Source organism: Mustelus asterias, unplaced genomic scaffold (genome assembly GCF_964213995.1).
Source record: "Mustelus asterias unplaced genomic scaffold, sMusAst1.hap1.1 HAP1_SCAFFOLD_780, whole genome shotgun sequence".
In the NCBI taxonomy this organism is placed as follows: Eukaryota; Metazoa; Chordata; class Chondrichthyes; order Carcharhiniformes; family Triakidae; genus Mustelus; species Mustelus asterias.
Genome location: NW_027590727.1, coordinates 61,425 through 79,265, shown reverse-complemented (window position 1 = coordinate 79,265; position 17,841 = coordinate 61,425). Strand labels below are relative to the sequence as shown.

Sequence of the window (17,841 nt, the reverse complement as noted above, 5' to 3'; positions counted from 1 at the left end):
TGCAGAATGTTTTCAGTACTTTGTACAAGCGAGTAAAATTGCAGATGAGTTGCTTGCACCAGCTTTTGTCAGTTTGGTTGCCCTGCTATAGGAAGGACGTTATTAAACTGGAAAGGGTGCAAAAAAGATTGACAAGGATGTTACTGGGACTGGAATTTGATTTTGGTTTGATTTGATTTATTATTGTCACATGCATTAGTATACAGTGAAAAGTATTGTTTCTTGCGCGCTATACAGACAAAGCATACCGTTCATAGAGAAGGAAAGGAGAGTGTGCAGAATGTAGTGTTACAGTTATAGCTAGGGTGTAGAGAAAGATCAACTTAATATTTGATTTGATTTATTATTGTCACATGTATTATCATACAGTGAAAAGTATTGTTTCTTGCGCGCTATACAGACAAAACACACCGTTCATAGAGAAGGAAAGGAGAGGGTGCAGAATGTAGTGTTACAGTCATAGCTAGGGTGTAGAGAAAGATCAACTTAATGCAAGGTAGGTCCATTCAAAAGTCTGACAGCAGCAGGGAAGAAGCTGTTTTTGAGTCGGTTGGTACGTGACCTCAGACTTTTGTATCTTTTTCCCGAAGGAAGAAGGTGGAAGAGAGAATGTCTGGGATGCATGGGGTCCTTGATTATGCTGGCTGCTTTGCCGAGGCAGCGGGAAGTGTAGACAGAGTCAATGGATGGGAGGCTGGTTTGCGTGATGGATTGGGCTACATTCACAACCCTTTGTAGTTTCTTGCAGTATCGGACAGAGCAGGAGCCCAGACCAAGCTGTGATACAACCAGGAAGAATGCTTTCTATGGTGCATCTGTAAAAGTTGGTGAGAGTCGTAGCGGACATGCCAAATTTCCTTAGTCTTCTGAGAAAGTAGCGGTGTTGGTGGGGCTTTCTTAACTATAGTGTCGGCATGGGGGGACCAGGACAGGTTGTTGGTGATCTGGACACCTAAAGATTTGAATTCTAAGGAGAGGCTGGATAGGCTGGGACTTTTTCCCCTGAGGCGTAGGAGGATGAGGGGTGACTTTATAGAGGTCTATAAAATCAAGAGGGACACAGATAAGGTGAATAGCTGAGGTCTCGAAGGCCTAAGTCCAAAACTAGAGGGCATTGGTTTCAGGTGAGAGAGGAAAGATTTAAAAGGGACCTGAGGGGTGACGTTTTCACCCAGAGGGTGGTGCGGATATGGAATGAGCTGCCAGAGGAGGTGGTAGAGGCGGGTACATTTACAACATTTAAAATACATTTGGACAGGTACATGGAGGGAAAGGTTTAGAGGGTTGCGGGCCAAACTCAGGCAAATGGGACTAGTTCAGTTTAGGAAACCTGGTCGGCATGGACGAGTTGGGCCAAAGGGCCTGTTTCCGTGCTGTGTATCTCTATGACTCATTGCAAAAGGAAGTAAAACCTTCAATTTGCTCTGGTGCTTGGTTCATTCAGGAACCAAGTCAGGAACCAAAACCTATGATAACTTGACAAAGATCCTTGATGAGTTTGATTCTCCAAAGCCATTGGTCAGCGCAGAACGGTTCAGGTTCAACCAGAGGAATCAAGTGGAAGGCGAAAGTGTTGGTCAGTTGGCGGCAATCCTAAAAAGGCTGGCACAACATTGTGAGTTTGGTGAGTTGTTAGAAAATACTCTTTGAGATTGTCTAGTTTGCGGGGTCCAAATTGAGGCTATCCAAAGAAGATTGCTTACTGAAGATGCTTTGACTTTAAAGACAGCAGAAGAAATCGCAGTGTCGATGGAACTGGCTGCTAAAGAGGCTTCACAATTTGCTGCATGAATCAAGGTCCACAAGTTGGGAACTGCCCATAAGAAGTCAAAACAGCAACAAGCATGTTACAGATGTGTCAAAATGGGCCATTCAGTGAGTGAATGCTAGAACAACTCAGTTAATGGTAGGGCGTTAGGGAGAATTCCAGAACAAAGAGATCGAGGGGTACTTGTTCATAGCTCCTTGACAGTGGAGTCACAGGTGGACAGAGTGGTGAAGAAGGCATTCGGCATGCTTGGTTTCATTGGTCAGAACATTGAATACAGGAGTTGGGACGTCTTGTTGAAGTTGTACAAGACATTGTTAAGGCCACACTTGGAATACTGTGTACAGTTCTGGTCACCCTATTATAGAAAGGATATTATTAAACGAGAAAGAGTGCAGAAGAGATTTACCAGGATGCTACCGGAACTTGATGGTTTGGGTTATAAGGAGAGGCTGGATAGACTGGGACTTTTTCCTCTGGAGCGTAGGAGGCTGAGGGGTGATCTTATAGAGGTCTATAAAATAATGAGGGGCATAGTTCAGCTAGGTAGTCAATATCTTTTCCCAAAGGTAGGGGAGTCTAAAACTAGAGGGCATAGGTTTAAGGTGAGAGGGGAGAGATACAAAAGTGTCCAGAGGGGCAATTTTTACACACAGAGGGTGATGAGTGTCTGGAACGAGCTGCCAGAGGCAGTAGTAGAGGCGGGTACAGTTTTGTCTTTTAAAAAGCATTTAGACAGTTACATGGGTAAGATGGGTATAGAGGGATGTGGGCCAAACGCGGGCAATTGGGACTAGCTTAGTGGTTAAAAAAACTTCCCCGGAGCGGAGAAGCTACGGCATCTCCTCCGGAGCCTTCAACATGTCATTGATGAAGACGAACATCTCGCCAAGGCCATCCCCACACCCCCACTTCTTGCCTTCAAACAACTGCACAACCTCAAACAGACCATTGTCCGCAGTAAACTACCCAACCTTCAGGGGAACAGTGACCATGACACCACACAACCCTGCCACAGCAACCTTTGCAAGATGTGCCGGATCATCGACACAGATGCCATCATCTCACGTGAGAACACCATCCACCAGGTACACGGTACATACTCTTGCAATTCGGCCAACGTTGTCTACCTGATACGCTGCAAGAAAGGATGTCCCGAGGCATGGTACATTGGGGAAACTATGCAGACGCTGCAACAACGGATGAATGAACACCGCTCGACAATCACCAGGCAAGACTGTTCTCTTCCTGTTGGGGAGCACTTCAGCGGTCACGGGCATTCGGCCTCTGATATTCGGGTAAGCGTTCTCCAAGGCGGCCTTCGCGACACACGACAGCGCAGAGTCGCTGAGCAGAAACTGATAGCCAAGTTCCGCACACACGAGGACGGCCTGAACCGGGATATTGGGTTCATGTCACACTATCTGTAACCCCCACAGAGTTTCACTGGCTGTCTTGTCTGGAGACAATACACATCTTTTTAGCCTGTCTTGATGCTCTCTCCACTCACATTGTTTTGTTTCTTAAAGACTTGATTAGTTGTAAGTATTCGCATTCCAACCATTATTCATGTAAATTGAGTCTGTGTCTTTATAAGCTCTGTTTGTGAACAGAATTCCCACTCACCTGAAGAAGGGGCTTAGAGCCTCGAAAGCTTGTGCGGCTTTTGCTACCAAATAAACCTGTTGGACTTTAACCTGGTGTTGTTAAACTTCTTACTGTAAAAAAAGAGTGGCATGGACAAGTTGGGCTGAAGGGCCTGTTTCCATGCTGTAAACCTCTATGACTCTATGACAAGGATAGTAAATGCAAGAATTGTGGAAAACTGGGTCAGATGTTGGGCTGGGCCAGTTTCCCTTGAGAAGGGTATTCAGGAGAAGAATCTGGGTACCTTCAAGAAGAACATGTTGCATTCTACAAAAATAATTTACAACATGGAACAAAAGAATTACTGCTGTGAAGAGGAGAATGTGATGAAGAGCTTCAACAGAACGTCCTACCCATACCGGTGAGTCACAGAGATTCGCGATGATTCCAAAGTTAAGTTTAGGACGGAGGTTGATACCGGCACTGCTGTATCTTTAATTCCTGAGGTTACATAGCAAGAAAAACTGAAGCACCTTCCTTTAAAACCAGCTGACGTGATTTTAAACTCAGATACAGAAGAGATTGCGCCATTAAAAGGTTACATCCTGGTCAACGTAGAATGGAGTGGACAAACAGCAGAGTTGCCTCTCCGTGTGGGCCAGTTCTATTTGGGAGATTGTGGTTTGAGAAGACTCCCCAAAGCCCGTCCACCATCTACAAGGCACAAGTCAGGAGTGTGATGGAATACTCCCCACCTGCCTGAAGCAGCGTCGTTTCAACAACACTCAAGTAGCTTGACACCATCCAGGACAAAGCAGCCCCGCTTGATTGGCACCCCATCCAGCACCTTAAGCATTTACTCCCTCCATCACTGACGTGTATAAGATGCACTGCAGCAACTCACCAAGGCTCCTCTGACAGCACCTTCCAAACCTGTGACCCACACCACCTAGAGGGACAACGGGCAGCAGGCACCTGGGGAACACCTGCAAGTTCCCCTCCGAGCCACTCACCACCCTGACTTGGAAATATATCGGTCGTTCCTTCACTGTCGCTGGGTCAAAATCCTGGAATTCCCTCCCTAACAGCACTGTGGGTGTACCTACACCACACGGGACTGCAGCGGGTTCAAGAAGGCAGCTCACCCACCACCTTGTCAAGGGCAATTAGTGTTAGTCTCGCCAGAGACGCGCAGATCCCGTGTAAAGTAAAAGGATAGGTTTGCATGCACAGATGAACAGATATACGGACAGAAAGACATGGCTGCTGAGACAACTGTGTACATAGATAGATGTGCACAAGCACACTTAGACACACACACCTTTCTGTACTGGACAGTGATCAGGAGCAGGAACCCTGGCTGATTTCCCCTCTCTCTCTAACCCAGGGATCACTGGACAGTGATCAGGAGCAGGAACCCTGGCTGATTTCCCCTCTCTCTCTAACCCAGGGATCACTGGACAGGGATCAGGAGCAGGAACCCTGGCTGATTTCCCCTCTCTCTCTCTAACCCAGGGATCACCGGACAGGGATCAGGAGCAGGAACCCTGGCTGATTTCCCCTCTCTCTCTCTGTAACCCAGGGGTCACTGGACAGTGATCAGGAGCAGGAACCCTGGCTGATTTCCCCTCTCTCTCTAACCCAGGGATCACTGGACAGTGATCAGGAGCAGGAACCCTGGCTGATTTCCCCTCTCTCTCTAACCCAGGGGTCACTGGACAGTGATCAGGAGCAGGAACCCTGGCTGATTTCCCCTCTCTCTCTCTCTAACCCAGGGATCACTGGACAGTGATCAGGAGCAGGAACCCTGGCTGATTTCCCCTCTCTCTCTAACCCAGGGGTCACTGCACAGTGATCAGGAGCAGGAACCCTGGCTGATTCCCTCTCTCTGAAACCCAAGGTACTGAAGCAACTCTAGACATGAGTTGCTGTTGGCTAGATGCTGCATCTACCCCCTCCTCCCACACCAGACGGGCAGTGAGTTTCTTTGTGAAGTCGCCAGAGATGATCATCAACTTTCGAAACCAATAACAAACCCTCCGTAAGGCGCTGAAAGGAAGCGTCCATTGACCTCACCTCAACAGGTAGGTCTCACCCGGGGCTCTCCCCGAGGTTCATCTCTAGAAAAAGCGGGCCAGCACAACGCAGCTTTCACCCTGAGAAAAGGAGCAAGGAAGCAGAGCAGGTCTACCTTACCCAACGCCAGACAGAAGCCTGCAGAAGAGGAAGGTCCCGTATCCTTGAACAAAGGACGAGAAGAAAGCGCAGACGCTGTTTACCGAGAGGGAGATGAGCAGACACTGCCTGCGACCCATCCTGTCTGCGAGACCTCCCCAAAGGAAGGCTCCCACCATCATCCCCAAATACACAATCAGCCCTGCAACAGAAACAGAGTGAAGTTCCAGTGAGACACATAGAAACATAGAAACTAGAAGCAGGAGAAGGCCATTCGGCCCTTCGAGCCTGCTCCCCCATTCATTTTGATCATGGCTGATCATTGAATTCAATATCCTGATCCCTGAATTCAATATCCTGATTACTCTTCCTCCCATATCCCTCGATCCCTTTATCCCCAAGAGTTATATTTAATTTCTTCTTGAAATCACACAATGTTTTGACCTCAACTACTTTCTGTGGGAGTCAATTCCACTCATTCACTCTCTCTGGTAAAAAAATTTCTCCTCACCTCAGTTCTAAAAGGTTTACCCCTTATCCTCAAACTATGACCCCTAGTTCTGGACTCCCCCACCATCGGGAACATTCTTTCTGAATCTACCCTCTCTAACCCTGTTAGAATTTTATAAGTTTCTATGAGATCCCCTCTCACTCTTGTAAACTCCAGTGAATATAATCCTAACTGACATAGTTTCTGCTCATGTGACAGACCTGCCATCCCAGGAATCAGCCTGGTAAACCTTCGCTGCGCTCCCTCTACAGCAAGGACATCTTCCCTCAGATAAGGACACCAAAACTACACACAATACTCCAGGTGTAGCCTCAACAACGCCTTATACAATTGCAGCAAAACATCCCTATCCCTGTACTCAAATCCTCTCGCTATGAAGGACAACATACCATTTGCCTTCTTCACTGCCTGCTGTACCTGCGCGCTTACTTTCAGCGACTGATGCATAAGGTCTCCAAGGTCTCACTGAGTATCCACCTCTCTCAATTTACACCCATTCAAATAATAATCTGTCTTCCTATTATTGCTACCAAAGTGGACAACCTCACATTTATCCATATATGCAGATGCCCACACACTCAGCCTGTCCAAATAACGCTGAAGCATCTCTGCATCCTCCTCACAGCTCACCCTCCCACCCAACTTTGTAACATCTGCACATTTGGAGATAATACATTCAGTTCCCTCTTTCAAATCATTAATATATAATGTGAACAGTTGGTGTTCTAGCGCAGATTCCTGCGGAACCCCCACTAGTCACTGACTGCCAATCAGAAAAAGACCCATTTATGCCAACTCTTTGCTTCCTGTCTGCTAACCAGCTTTCTATCCGTCTCAAGATATTACCTGCAATTCCTGTGCTTTAACTTTACACAGTAGTCTGTTACGTGAGACCTTTTCGAAAGCCTTCTGAAAGTCTAAATAAACCGCATCCACTGGTTCTCCTTGGTCAACTCTACTAGTTACATTCTCAAAGAATTCCAATAGACTCGTCAAGCATGATTTCCCTTTTGTAAATCCATGCTGACTTTGATTATACCACTGCCTTCCAAATGCTGAGTTATGAAATCCTTGATAATAGACTCCAGCAACTTCCCCAGTTCTCACGTTAGGCTCACTGGTCTATAGTTCCCTGTTTTCTCTCTATCTCCCTTTTTGAATAGCGGGCTTACATTAGCTGCCCTCCAACCTGTAGAAACCAGGCCAGAGGCTAAAGAATTTTGGGAAATAACCACCAATGGATCTACTATTTCCAGGGCCACTTCCTTAAGTACTCTGGGATGAAGATTACCAGGACCTGGAGATTTATCCACCTTCAATCCCATCAATTTTCCCAAAACCATTTCTCTACTAATGCTGATTCCCTTCAGCTCCTCACTAAAACATGTTTCTCTCAGCACCTTCTGGTACATTATTCATGTCTTCCTTTGTGAAGACTGAAGCAAAGAACAAATTTAATTCCTCGGCCATTTCTCTATTCCCCATTATGAATTCTCCCGTTTCTGACTGTGAGGGGCCTACATGTGTTTTTGTCAATCTTTCTCTCTTTACACATCTATAGAAACTTTTACAGTCAGTTTTTATGCTCCCCGCTAACTTACTTTCATACTCTAATTTTCCCTTCTTAAGGTCCTCCTTTGAATTTTAAACTGCTCCCAATCCTCAGACACTTGGTGAAGAGCCGGCTAGATAACCTCATCACAACGTGTGTTCTAAACTGTTCACACAGGGGGGGGAAACCAACAAACCCCACCTTTCACCATGCTTCTAAAAAGTAAAAAGTTCATTAGTCACAAGTAAGGCTTACATTAACACTGCAATGAAGTTACTGTGAAATTCCCCTAGTCGCCACACTCCGGCGCCTGTTCGGGTCAACGCACCCTAACCTGCACGTCTTTCGGACTGTGGGAGGAAACCGGAGCACCCGGAGGAAACCCACGCAGACACAGGGAGAACGTGCAAACTCCACACAGACAGTGACCCAAGCCGGGAATCGAACCCGGGTCCCTGGCGCTGTGAGGCAGCCGTGCTAACCACTGTGCCACCCAACTCTCTGTTCGGGTGGGAAATCCCAGCTCCCTCTGTTCCTGCACACTCTTTAGAACTGTGTCAGTAATTCTATGTTGCCTCTCTCCAACTCTGCTGACAAAAGGCATCACTTCACATGTACTAAATTCCATCTGTTACTTATCTGCCAATTCTATCTAACTTAGTAACCAGTGACCATTCCACCTATCACATACTACCCTGTCTTTCCTAACCTACACTGGCTCCAAATTCAGGGGGAGAGGAGGGACAGAACGCTTTCGGCACAGGGTCAGTTGGGCAAGGGAAGAGTAGGATGCAGCTGGCCAGTTATAGAAGAGTGCAGAGATCTCCCAGGACTGTTAAGTCTAGAGACATTAGGGCACAGGAGGAGGCCATTCTGCTCTCTGTGGAGAAATCCAGTCACTCTCGTTCCACTCTGCAGCCCTGCAAGTTTATTACCCACTGCTTCCTTTTGAAATCATTGATCATTTCCACTACCTTCTTGCAGGCAGTGAGTTCCAGATCATCACCATCCCCCATATCTCTTGCTCATAACCTCCTCTGAACCCTCCCTGAAGTGTAGTGCCCAAAACTGGATGCAGTACTCTAAACGAGGCCTAACCAGAGCTATATACAGCTTCAGTATAACTTCCCTGGCCAGTCAACCTAACCCGCACATCTTTGGACTGTGGGAAGAAACCGGAGCACCCGGAGGAAACCCACGCAGACACGGGGAGAACGTGCAGACTCCACACAAACAGTGACCCGAGGCCGGGAATCGAACCTGGGACCCTGGCGCTGTGAGGCAGCAGCGCCAACCACTGTGCCACCTCGCCTCATAAGATAATTCCACACACAGCTTTTTTTGATTTTGGAATGCAGATAATAGATGCATTGGTTTCAATTTTTCCAAAATTCCCTAGCTTCTGGAATCAGATTGGAAAATAATGAATGTGACTCTTCCATTCAAGAAAGGAGGAAAGCAGGAAACTCCAAGCCAGTCAGTGTAACATCTGTCTTGGAGTAAATGCCGGCATCTATTATTAAGGAGGACACTTAGAAAATCTCAATGCAATCAGACAGTCAATTTGGTTTTGTGGAAGACAAATAATGTTTGACTAATTTATTGGAGTTCTTTGGGGAAATAACAAGCAACACTGATAAAGGGGAATCTGTGGATGTGGTGTACTCAGATTTCCAGAAGATAAAAAGTATTTTTTTTTACAACTTTTGAAACCTTTAGCCTTATCTGCTTAGTCTGTCCTTCCTGCCGTGCTCTAATCATCATTTCCCCTTATTCCTACCTTGATCTCTTGCTTTGTCTTCTCTATTTATCACAGAATCCCTACAGTGCAGAAGGAGGCCATTCGGCCCATCGAGTCTGCACCGCCCACAATCCCGCCCAGGCCCTATCCCTGTAACCCCGTGTATTTACCCTGCTAGTCCCCCTGACATTAAGGGGCAATTTAGCACGGCCAATCAACCTAACCAGCACATCTTTGGAGTGTGGGAGGAAACCGGAGCACCCGGAGGAAACCCACGCAGACACGGGGAGAATGTGCAAACTCCGCACAGACAGTGACCCGAGGCTGGAATTGAACCCGGGTCCCTGGCGCTGGGAGGCAGCCATGTCAGGTACCGTGCCGCCCCATTTAATTTCATTTAGCACCTTTTCCCAAACTTGATCCCTCGCCCCACTATTTAGTTTAAATCCATCCTAGTTATACAACTTGCTAGAATACTCTTCCCAGTGGGGAGGTGGCAGCGTAATGGTACTGTTACTGGGCCAATAAACCAGAAGCCCAAGCTAATGCTCTGGGGGCACAGGTTCAAATCCCACCAATGGCAGCTGGTGGAATTTCAATGTAGTTAATAAACCTGGAATATAGTCTCCATGATGGTGATCGTGAAACATCATCGATGGTTGAAAAATCCATCTGGTTCACTACTGCCTGCCATGGTTATGCCGTGGTCAGTTTGGTTACCCAGACTGGCCTATACCCAGCACCAGATCCACAGCCCAAAGATGTGTAGGTTAAGAGGATTGACCATGTTAAATTGCCCCTTAATATCCCAGGATGTGTGGGTTGGGAGATTAGCGAGATAAATACGTGGGGTTACAGGGATCGAACCTGGGTAGGATGCTTTGTCGAAGAGTCAGTGCAGACTCAATGGACCGAATGGCCTCCTTTTGCACTGAAGGGGCACGGTAGCCCAGTGGCATGGTACAACAGTGGTTAGCACTGCTGCCTCACAGCGGCAGGGACCCGGGTTTGATTCCCGGCTTGGGTCACTGTCTGTGCGGAGTCTGCACGTTCTCCCCGTGTCTGCGTGGGTTTCCTCCGGGTGCTCCGGTTTCCTCCCACAGTCCGAAAGATGTGCTGGTTAGGGTGCATTGGCCGTGCTAAATTCTCTCCGTGTACCCGAACAGGCGCCGGAGTGTGGCGACTAGGGGATTTTCACAGTAACTTCATTGCAGTGTTAACATAAGTCTTACTTGTGACTAATAAATATACTTTACTATGATTCTATAATATGGTTGACTCTTAACTGCGCTCTGAAATGGCCCAAAAAACTACTCAGTCCAAGACCAATTATGGATGGGCAACAAATGCTGACTTTACCAGTGACACCCACAACCCATGAAAGAATAAAGAAAGAAAAGATTCAGGTGAAGACTGTCCCATTGGTACAGCTCCCACTTTCTCAATACTGGTACCAATGCCCCATGACACGAAAACGACATCCCACACCCAGACTTTGTGCCCTACATTTAACTTTCTAATCTGATTTACCCTATGCCATTTGCTCTTGGCTCAGGTAGTGATGCAGAGATTATTACCTTTGAGGTTCTGCTTTTTAATTTAGCCCCTAGCTGCTCACGTTCCTCGGCAAATCCTGTTTCTTAGCTCTACCTATTTCATTGGTACCTACGTGGACCACGAACACTGGGTCCTTTCCTTCCCACTGCGAGTTCCTCTCCAGCCCAGATCACATGTCCCGAATCCTGGCACCAGTCAGGCAACATAGCCACCTGGACTCCCGCTCCTGGCTGCAGAGAACTGTGTCTATCCCCCTGACACTACTGTCCCCAAATACCACTAAATTCCTAATACCTCCCACGGCTTGAAGGCATTCGGCATGCTTGGTTTCATTGGTCAGAACATTGAGTTGGGACGTCTTGTTGAAGTTGTACAAGACATTGGTAAGGCCACACTTGGAATACTGTGTACAATTCTGGTCACCCTATTATAGAAAGGATATTATTAAACTAGAAAGAGTGCAGAAGAGATTTACCAGGATGTTACTGGGACTTGATGGTTTGGGTTATAAGGAGAGGCTGGATAGACTGGGACTTTTTTCTCTGGAGCGTAGGAGGCTGAGAGGTGATCTTATAGAGGTCTATAAAATAATGAGGGGCACAGATCAGCTAGATAGTCAATATCTTTTCTCAAAGGTAGGGGAGTCTAAAACTAGAGGGCATAGGTTTAAGGTGAGAGGGGAGAGATACAAAAGGGTCCAGAGGGGTATTTGTTTCACAGGGCGGAGTGTCTGGAACGAGCTGCCAGAGGCAGTAGTAGAGGCGGGTACAATTTTGTCTTTTAAAAAGCGTTTAGACAGTTACGGGTATAGAGGGATATGGGCCAAACGCGGGCAATTGGGATTAGCTTAGGGGTTTAAAAAAAAGGGCGGCATGGACATGTTGGGCTGAAGGGCCTGTTTCCATGCTGTAAACCTCTATGACTCTATGGCTGAATACCTTCTTTTTACCGTTATGATCGACAAGGGAGTCGAGGGTTATGGGGTAGACAACAAAGTGGACTTCAGACCACACCAGATCAGCCATGATCTTATTGAATGGCGGAGCAGGCTCAAGGGGCTGAATGGCTGCTTCGACATTCCCACCATGGTCAGTGTGGTTATCCACCTGCAGCCTCTGCTTTCATCCAAACAGACTGGAAGACCCTCCAGAGCTGTCGGACAAAGGCTGAGGTCCCACCACCTTCTGGGCCTCCATACCTGCCTCACTTACAGTCACACTTGCTTTGGATCATTGTCCTTTGCTTCTTGTTGCCTTCAGGTGGACATGGGCTGAACTAAACTATTTGTTTCCATCTATTTTACAACCAAGACCGAGTGGTGAGAACCATGACTGTCTTCACACAGACTGTTCTGTGACCTACTCCTTCAGGATCCCTTGGCCACCTGATCTGATGTCATGCTCACATCATCATTAACGTCATTGTCCGATTAACATCACCTTTAACCATTTACTGGACAACGTCTTCCCTGACCACTGACCGGATCACAAGACCCTATCCTACAGGCCCCTGGTACAAAATATCCAGCTAATTTTCCCCTTCCTTACTGCACCACAGTGTCTCCAGCTCAGCGACTCTGAGCCAAAGCTGCTCCAACTGCAGATATTTACTACAGACCCACTGGCCCGGAGTCGCACTGGCTCTGGGTCGCACCGGCCCGGGGTCGCACCGGCCCTGGGTCGCAAGGGCCCTGGGTCGCAAGGGCCCTGGGTCGCACTGGCTCTGGGTCGCACTGGCCTGGGGTCGCACCGGCCTGGGGTCGCACCAGCCCTGGGTCGCAAGGGCCCTGGGTCGCACTGGCTCTGGGTGGCACTGGCCCTGGGTCACACCGGCCCTGGGTCACACCGGCCCTGGGTCGCACCGGCCCTGGGTCGCACTGGCCTGGGGTCGCAGCGGCCCGGGGTCGCACCGGCCCTGGGTCGCACCGGCCCTGGGTCGCACCGGCCCTGGGTCGCACCGGCCCTGGGTCACACCGGCCCTGGGTCGCACCGGCCCTGGGTCACACCGGCCCTGGGTCGCACCGGCCCTGGGTCGCACCGGCCCGGGGTCGCACCGGCCCTGGGTCGCACCGGCCCTGGGTCGCACCGGCCCTGGGTCACACCGGCACGGAGTCACACTGGAATCCAGGAGCCCCGACATGCAGTCATGAGGCATTGCCTGCCCTGCGATGTTTATCATGTACTATCCATTTGTCTAAAGTGATTAATAATTAATAACCATCCATATCATGCTGGAGTCAAATAGAATCATCCTCACTGCCACAACTTCAAGTTTGGGATCACTGGCAAATTGGAAAATTTTACTCTGAATTCCAAAATCAAAAGCAGCTGCGATCCCAGCACTGCCCCTGAGGAACACCACTATCTACTATCCCCCACACACTGAGGAACACCACTATCTACTATCCCACACTGAGGAACACCACTATCTACTATCCCCACACACTGAGGAACACCACTATCTACTATCCCCCACACACTGAGGAACACCACTATCTACTGTCCCCACACACTGAGGAACACCACTATCTACTATCCCCCACACACTGAGGAACACCACTATCTACTGTCCCCACACACTGAGGAACACCACTATCTACTATCCCCCACACACTGAGGAACACCACTATCTACTATCCCCCACACACTGAGGAACACCACTATCTACTATCCCCCACACACTGAGGAACACCACTATCTACTATCCCCACACACTGAGGAACACCACTATCCACTATCCCCCACACACTGAGGAACACCACTATCTACTATCCCACACTGAGGAACACCACTATCTACTATCCCCACACACTGAGGAACACCACTATCTACTATCCCACACTGAGGAACACCACTATCTACTATCCCCCACACACTGAGGAACACCACTATCTACTATCCCCACACACTGAGGAACACCACTCTCTACTGTCCCCACACACTGAGGAACACCACTATCTACTATCCCACACTGAGGAACACCACTATCTACTGTCCCCACACTGAGGAACACCACTATCTACTATCCCCACACACTGAGGAACACCACTATCTACTATCCCCACACACTGAGGAACACCACTATCTACTATCCCCACACACTGAGGAACACCACTATCTACTATCCCCACACACTGAGGAACACCACTATCTACTGTCCCCACACTGAGGAACACCACTATCTACTGTCCCCACACTGAGGAACACCACTCTCTACTGTCCCCACACACTGAGGAACACCACTATCTACTGTCCCCACACTGAGGAACACCACTCTCTACTGTCCCCACACTGAGGAACACCACTCTCTACTGTCCCCACACACTGAGGAACACCACTATCTACTATCCCCACACACTGAGGAACACCACTATCTACTATCCCCACACACTGAGGAACACCACTATCTACTATCCCCACACACTGAGGAACACCACTATCTACTATCCCCCACACACTGAGGAACACCACTCTCTACTATCCCCCACACACTGAGGAACACCACTATCTACTATCCCCACACACTGAGGAACACCACTATCTACTATCCCACACACACTGAGGAACACCACTATCTACTGTCCCCCACACTGAGGAACACCACTATCTACTGTCCCCACACTGAGGAACACCACTATCTACTATCCCCCACACACTGAGGAACACCACTATCTACTGTCCCCACACTGAGGAACACCACTATCTACTATCCCCACACACTGAGGAACACCACTATCTACTATCCCCACACTGAGGAACACCACTATCTACTGTCCCCACACTGAGGAACACCACTATCTACTATCCCCACACTGAGGAACACCACTATCTACTATCCCCACACTGAGGAACACCACTATCTACTATCCCCCACACACTGAGGTACACCACTATCTACTATCCCCACACTGAGGAACACCACTATCTACTATCCCCACACTGAGGAACACCACTATCTACTGTCCCCACACACTGAGGAACACCACTATCTACTGTCCCCACACACTGAGGAACACCACTATCTACTATCCCCACACTGAGGAACACCACTATCTACTATCCCCCACACACTGAGGAACACCACTATCTACTGTCCCCACACACTGAGGAACACCACTATCTACTATCCCCCACACACTGAGGAACACCACTATCTACTGTCCCCACACTGAGGAACACCACTATCTACTATCCCCCACACACTGAGGAACACCACTATCTACTATCCCCCACACACTGAGGAACACCACTATCTACTATCCCCCACACACTGAGGAACACCACTATCTACTGTCCCCACACTGAGGAACACCACTATCTACTGTCCCCCACACACTGAGGAACACCACTATCTACTATCCCCACACACTGAGGAACACCACTATCTACTGTCCCCACACACTGAGGAACACCACTATCTACTATCCCCACACTGAGGAACACCACTATCTACTGTCCCCACACACTGAGGAACACCACTATCTACTGTCCCCACACTGAGGAACACCACTATCTACTATCCCCACACTGAGGAACACCACTATCTACTGTCCCCACACACTGAGGAACACCACTATCTACTGTCCCCACACACTGAGGAACACCACTATCTACTGTCCCCACACACTGAGGAACACCACTATCTACTATCCCCACACACTGAGGAACACCACTATCTACTGTCCCCACACACTGAAGAACACCACTATCTACTGTCCCCACACACTGAGGAACACCACTATCTACTATCCCAACACACTGAGGAACACCACTATCTACTATCCCCCACACACTGAGGAACACCACTATCTACTATCCCCACACACTGAGGAACACCACTATCTACTATCCCCCACACACTGAGGAACACCACTATCTACTGTCCCCACACACTGAGGAACACCACTATCTACTGTCCCCACACACTGAGGAACACCACTATCTACTGTCCCCACACTGAGGAACACCACTATCTACTATCCCCCACACACTGAGGAACACCACTATCTACTGTCCCCACACACTGAGGAACACCACTATCTACTGTCCCCACACACTGAGGAACACCACTATCTACTATCCCCCACACACTGAGGAACACCACTATCTACTATCCCCACACACTGAGGAACACCACTATCTACTGTCCCCACACACTGAGGAACACCACTATATACTGTCCCCACACTGAGGAACACCACTATCTACTATCCCCACACACTGAGGAACACCACTATCTACTGTCCCCACACACTGAGGAACACCACTATCTACTGTCCCCACACACTGAGGAACACCACTATCTACTGTCCCCACACTGAGGAACACCACTATCTACTATCCCCCACACACTGAGGAACACCACTATCTACTGTCCCCACACACTGAGGAACACCACTATCTACTATCCCCACACACTGAGGAACACCACTATCTACTATCCCCACACTGAGGAACACCACTATCGACTGTCCCCACACACTGAGGAACACCACTATCTACTATCCCCCACACACTGAGGAACACCACTATCTACTGTCCCCACACACTGAGGAACACCACTATCTACTATCCCCCACACACTGAGGAACACCACTATCTACTGTCCCCCACACACTGAGGAACACCACTATCTACTGTCCCCCACACACTGAGGAACACCACTATCTACTATCCCCACACACTGAGGAACACCACTATCTACTATCCCCACACACTGAGGAACACCACTATCTACTATCCCCCACACACTGAGGAACACCACTATCTACTATCCCCACACACTGAGGAACACCACTATCTACTATCCCCACACACTGAGGAACACCACTATCTACTGTCCCCACACACTGAGGAACACCACTATCTACTATCCCCCACACGCTGAGGAACACCACTATCTACTGTCCCCACACACTGAGGAACACCACTATCTACTATCCCCACACACTGAGGAACACCACTATCTACTATCCCCACACTGAGGAACACCACTATCTACTATCCCCACACACTGAGGAACACCACTATCTACTATCCCCACACACTGAGGAACACCACTATCTACTATCCCCACACTGAGGAACACCACTATCTACTATCCCCACACTGAGGAACACCACTATCTACTATCCCCACACACTGAGGAACACCACTATCTACTATCCCCACACACTGAGGAACACCACTATCTACTATCCCCACACACTGAGGAACACCACTATCTACTATCCCCACACACTGAGGAACACCACTATCTACTGTCCCCACACACTGAGGAACACCACTATCTACTATCCCCACACACTGAGGAACACCACTATCTACTATCCCCACACACTGAGGAACACCACTATCTACTATCCCCACACACTGAGGAACACCACTATCTACTATCCCCACACACTGAGGAACACCACTATCTACTATCCCCACACACTGAGGAACACCACTATCTACTGTCCCCATACACTGAGGAACACCACTATCTACTATCCCCCACACACTGAGGAACACCACTATCTACTATCCCCACACACTGAGGAACACCACTATGTACTGTCCCCACACACTGAGGAACACCACTATCTACTGTCCCCACACACTGAGGAACACCACTATCTACTATCCCACACACTGAGGAACACCACTATCTACTGTCCCCACACACTGAGGAACACCACTATCTACTATCCCCACACACTGAGGAACACCACTATCTACTATCCCCCACACTGAGGAACACCACTATCTACTATCCCACACACTGAGGAACACCACTATCTACTGTCCCCACACACTGAGGAACACCACTATCTACTGTCCCCCACACTGAGGAACACCACTATCTACTGTCCCCACACACTGAGGAACACCACTATCTACTATCCCCACACACTGAGGAACACCACTATCTACTATCCCACACACTGAGGAACACCACTATCTACT

At 48.7% G+C, this 17,841-nt stretch overlaps 1 protein-coding gene across 1 annotated transcript in view; it reads right to left on the bottom strand.

The window, feature by feature from the left end:
* sv2a (synaptic vesicle glycoprotein 2A) overlaps positions 1–17,841 on the bottom strand; it is a 64,372-nt gene that overhangs the window by 30,487 nt on the left and 16,044 nt on the right. Inside the window, exon 2 of the mRNA XM_078205502.1 lies at positions 5,552–5,732. Within this exon, the coding sequence (XP_078061628.1) occupies positions 5,552–5,732 (181 nt within the window). The remainder of the gene's footprint in view (positions 1–5,551; positions 5,733–17,841) is intronic.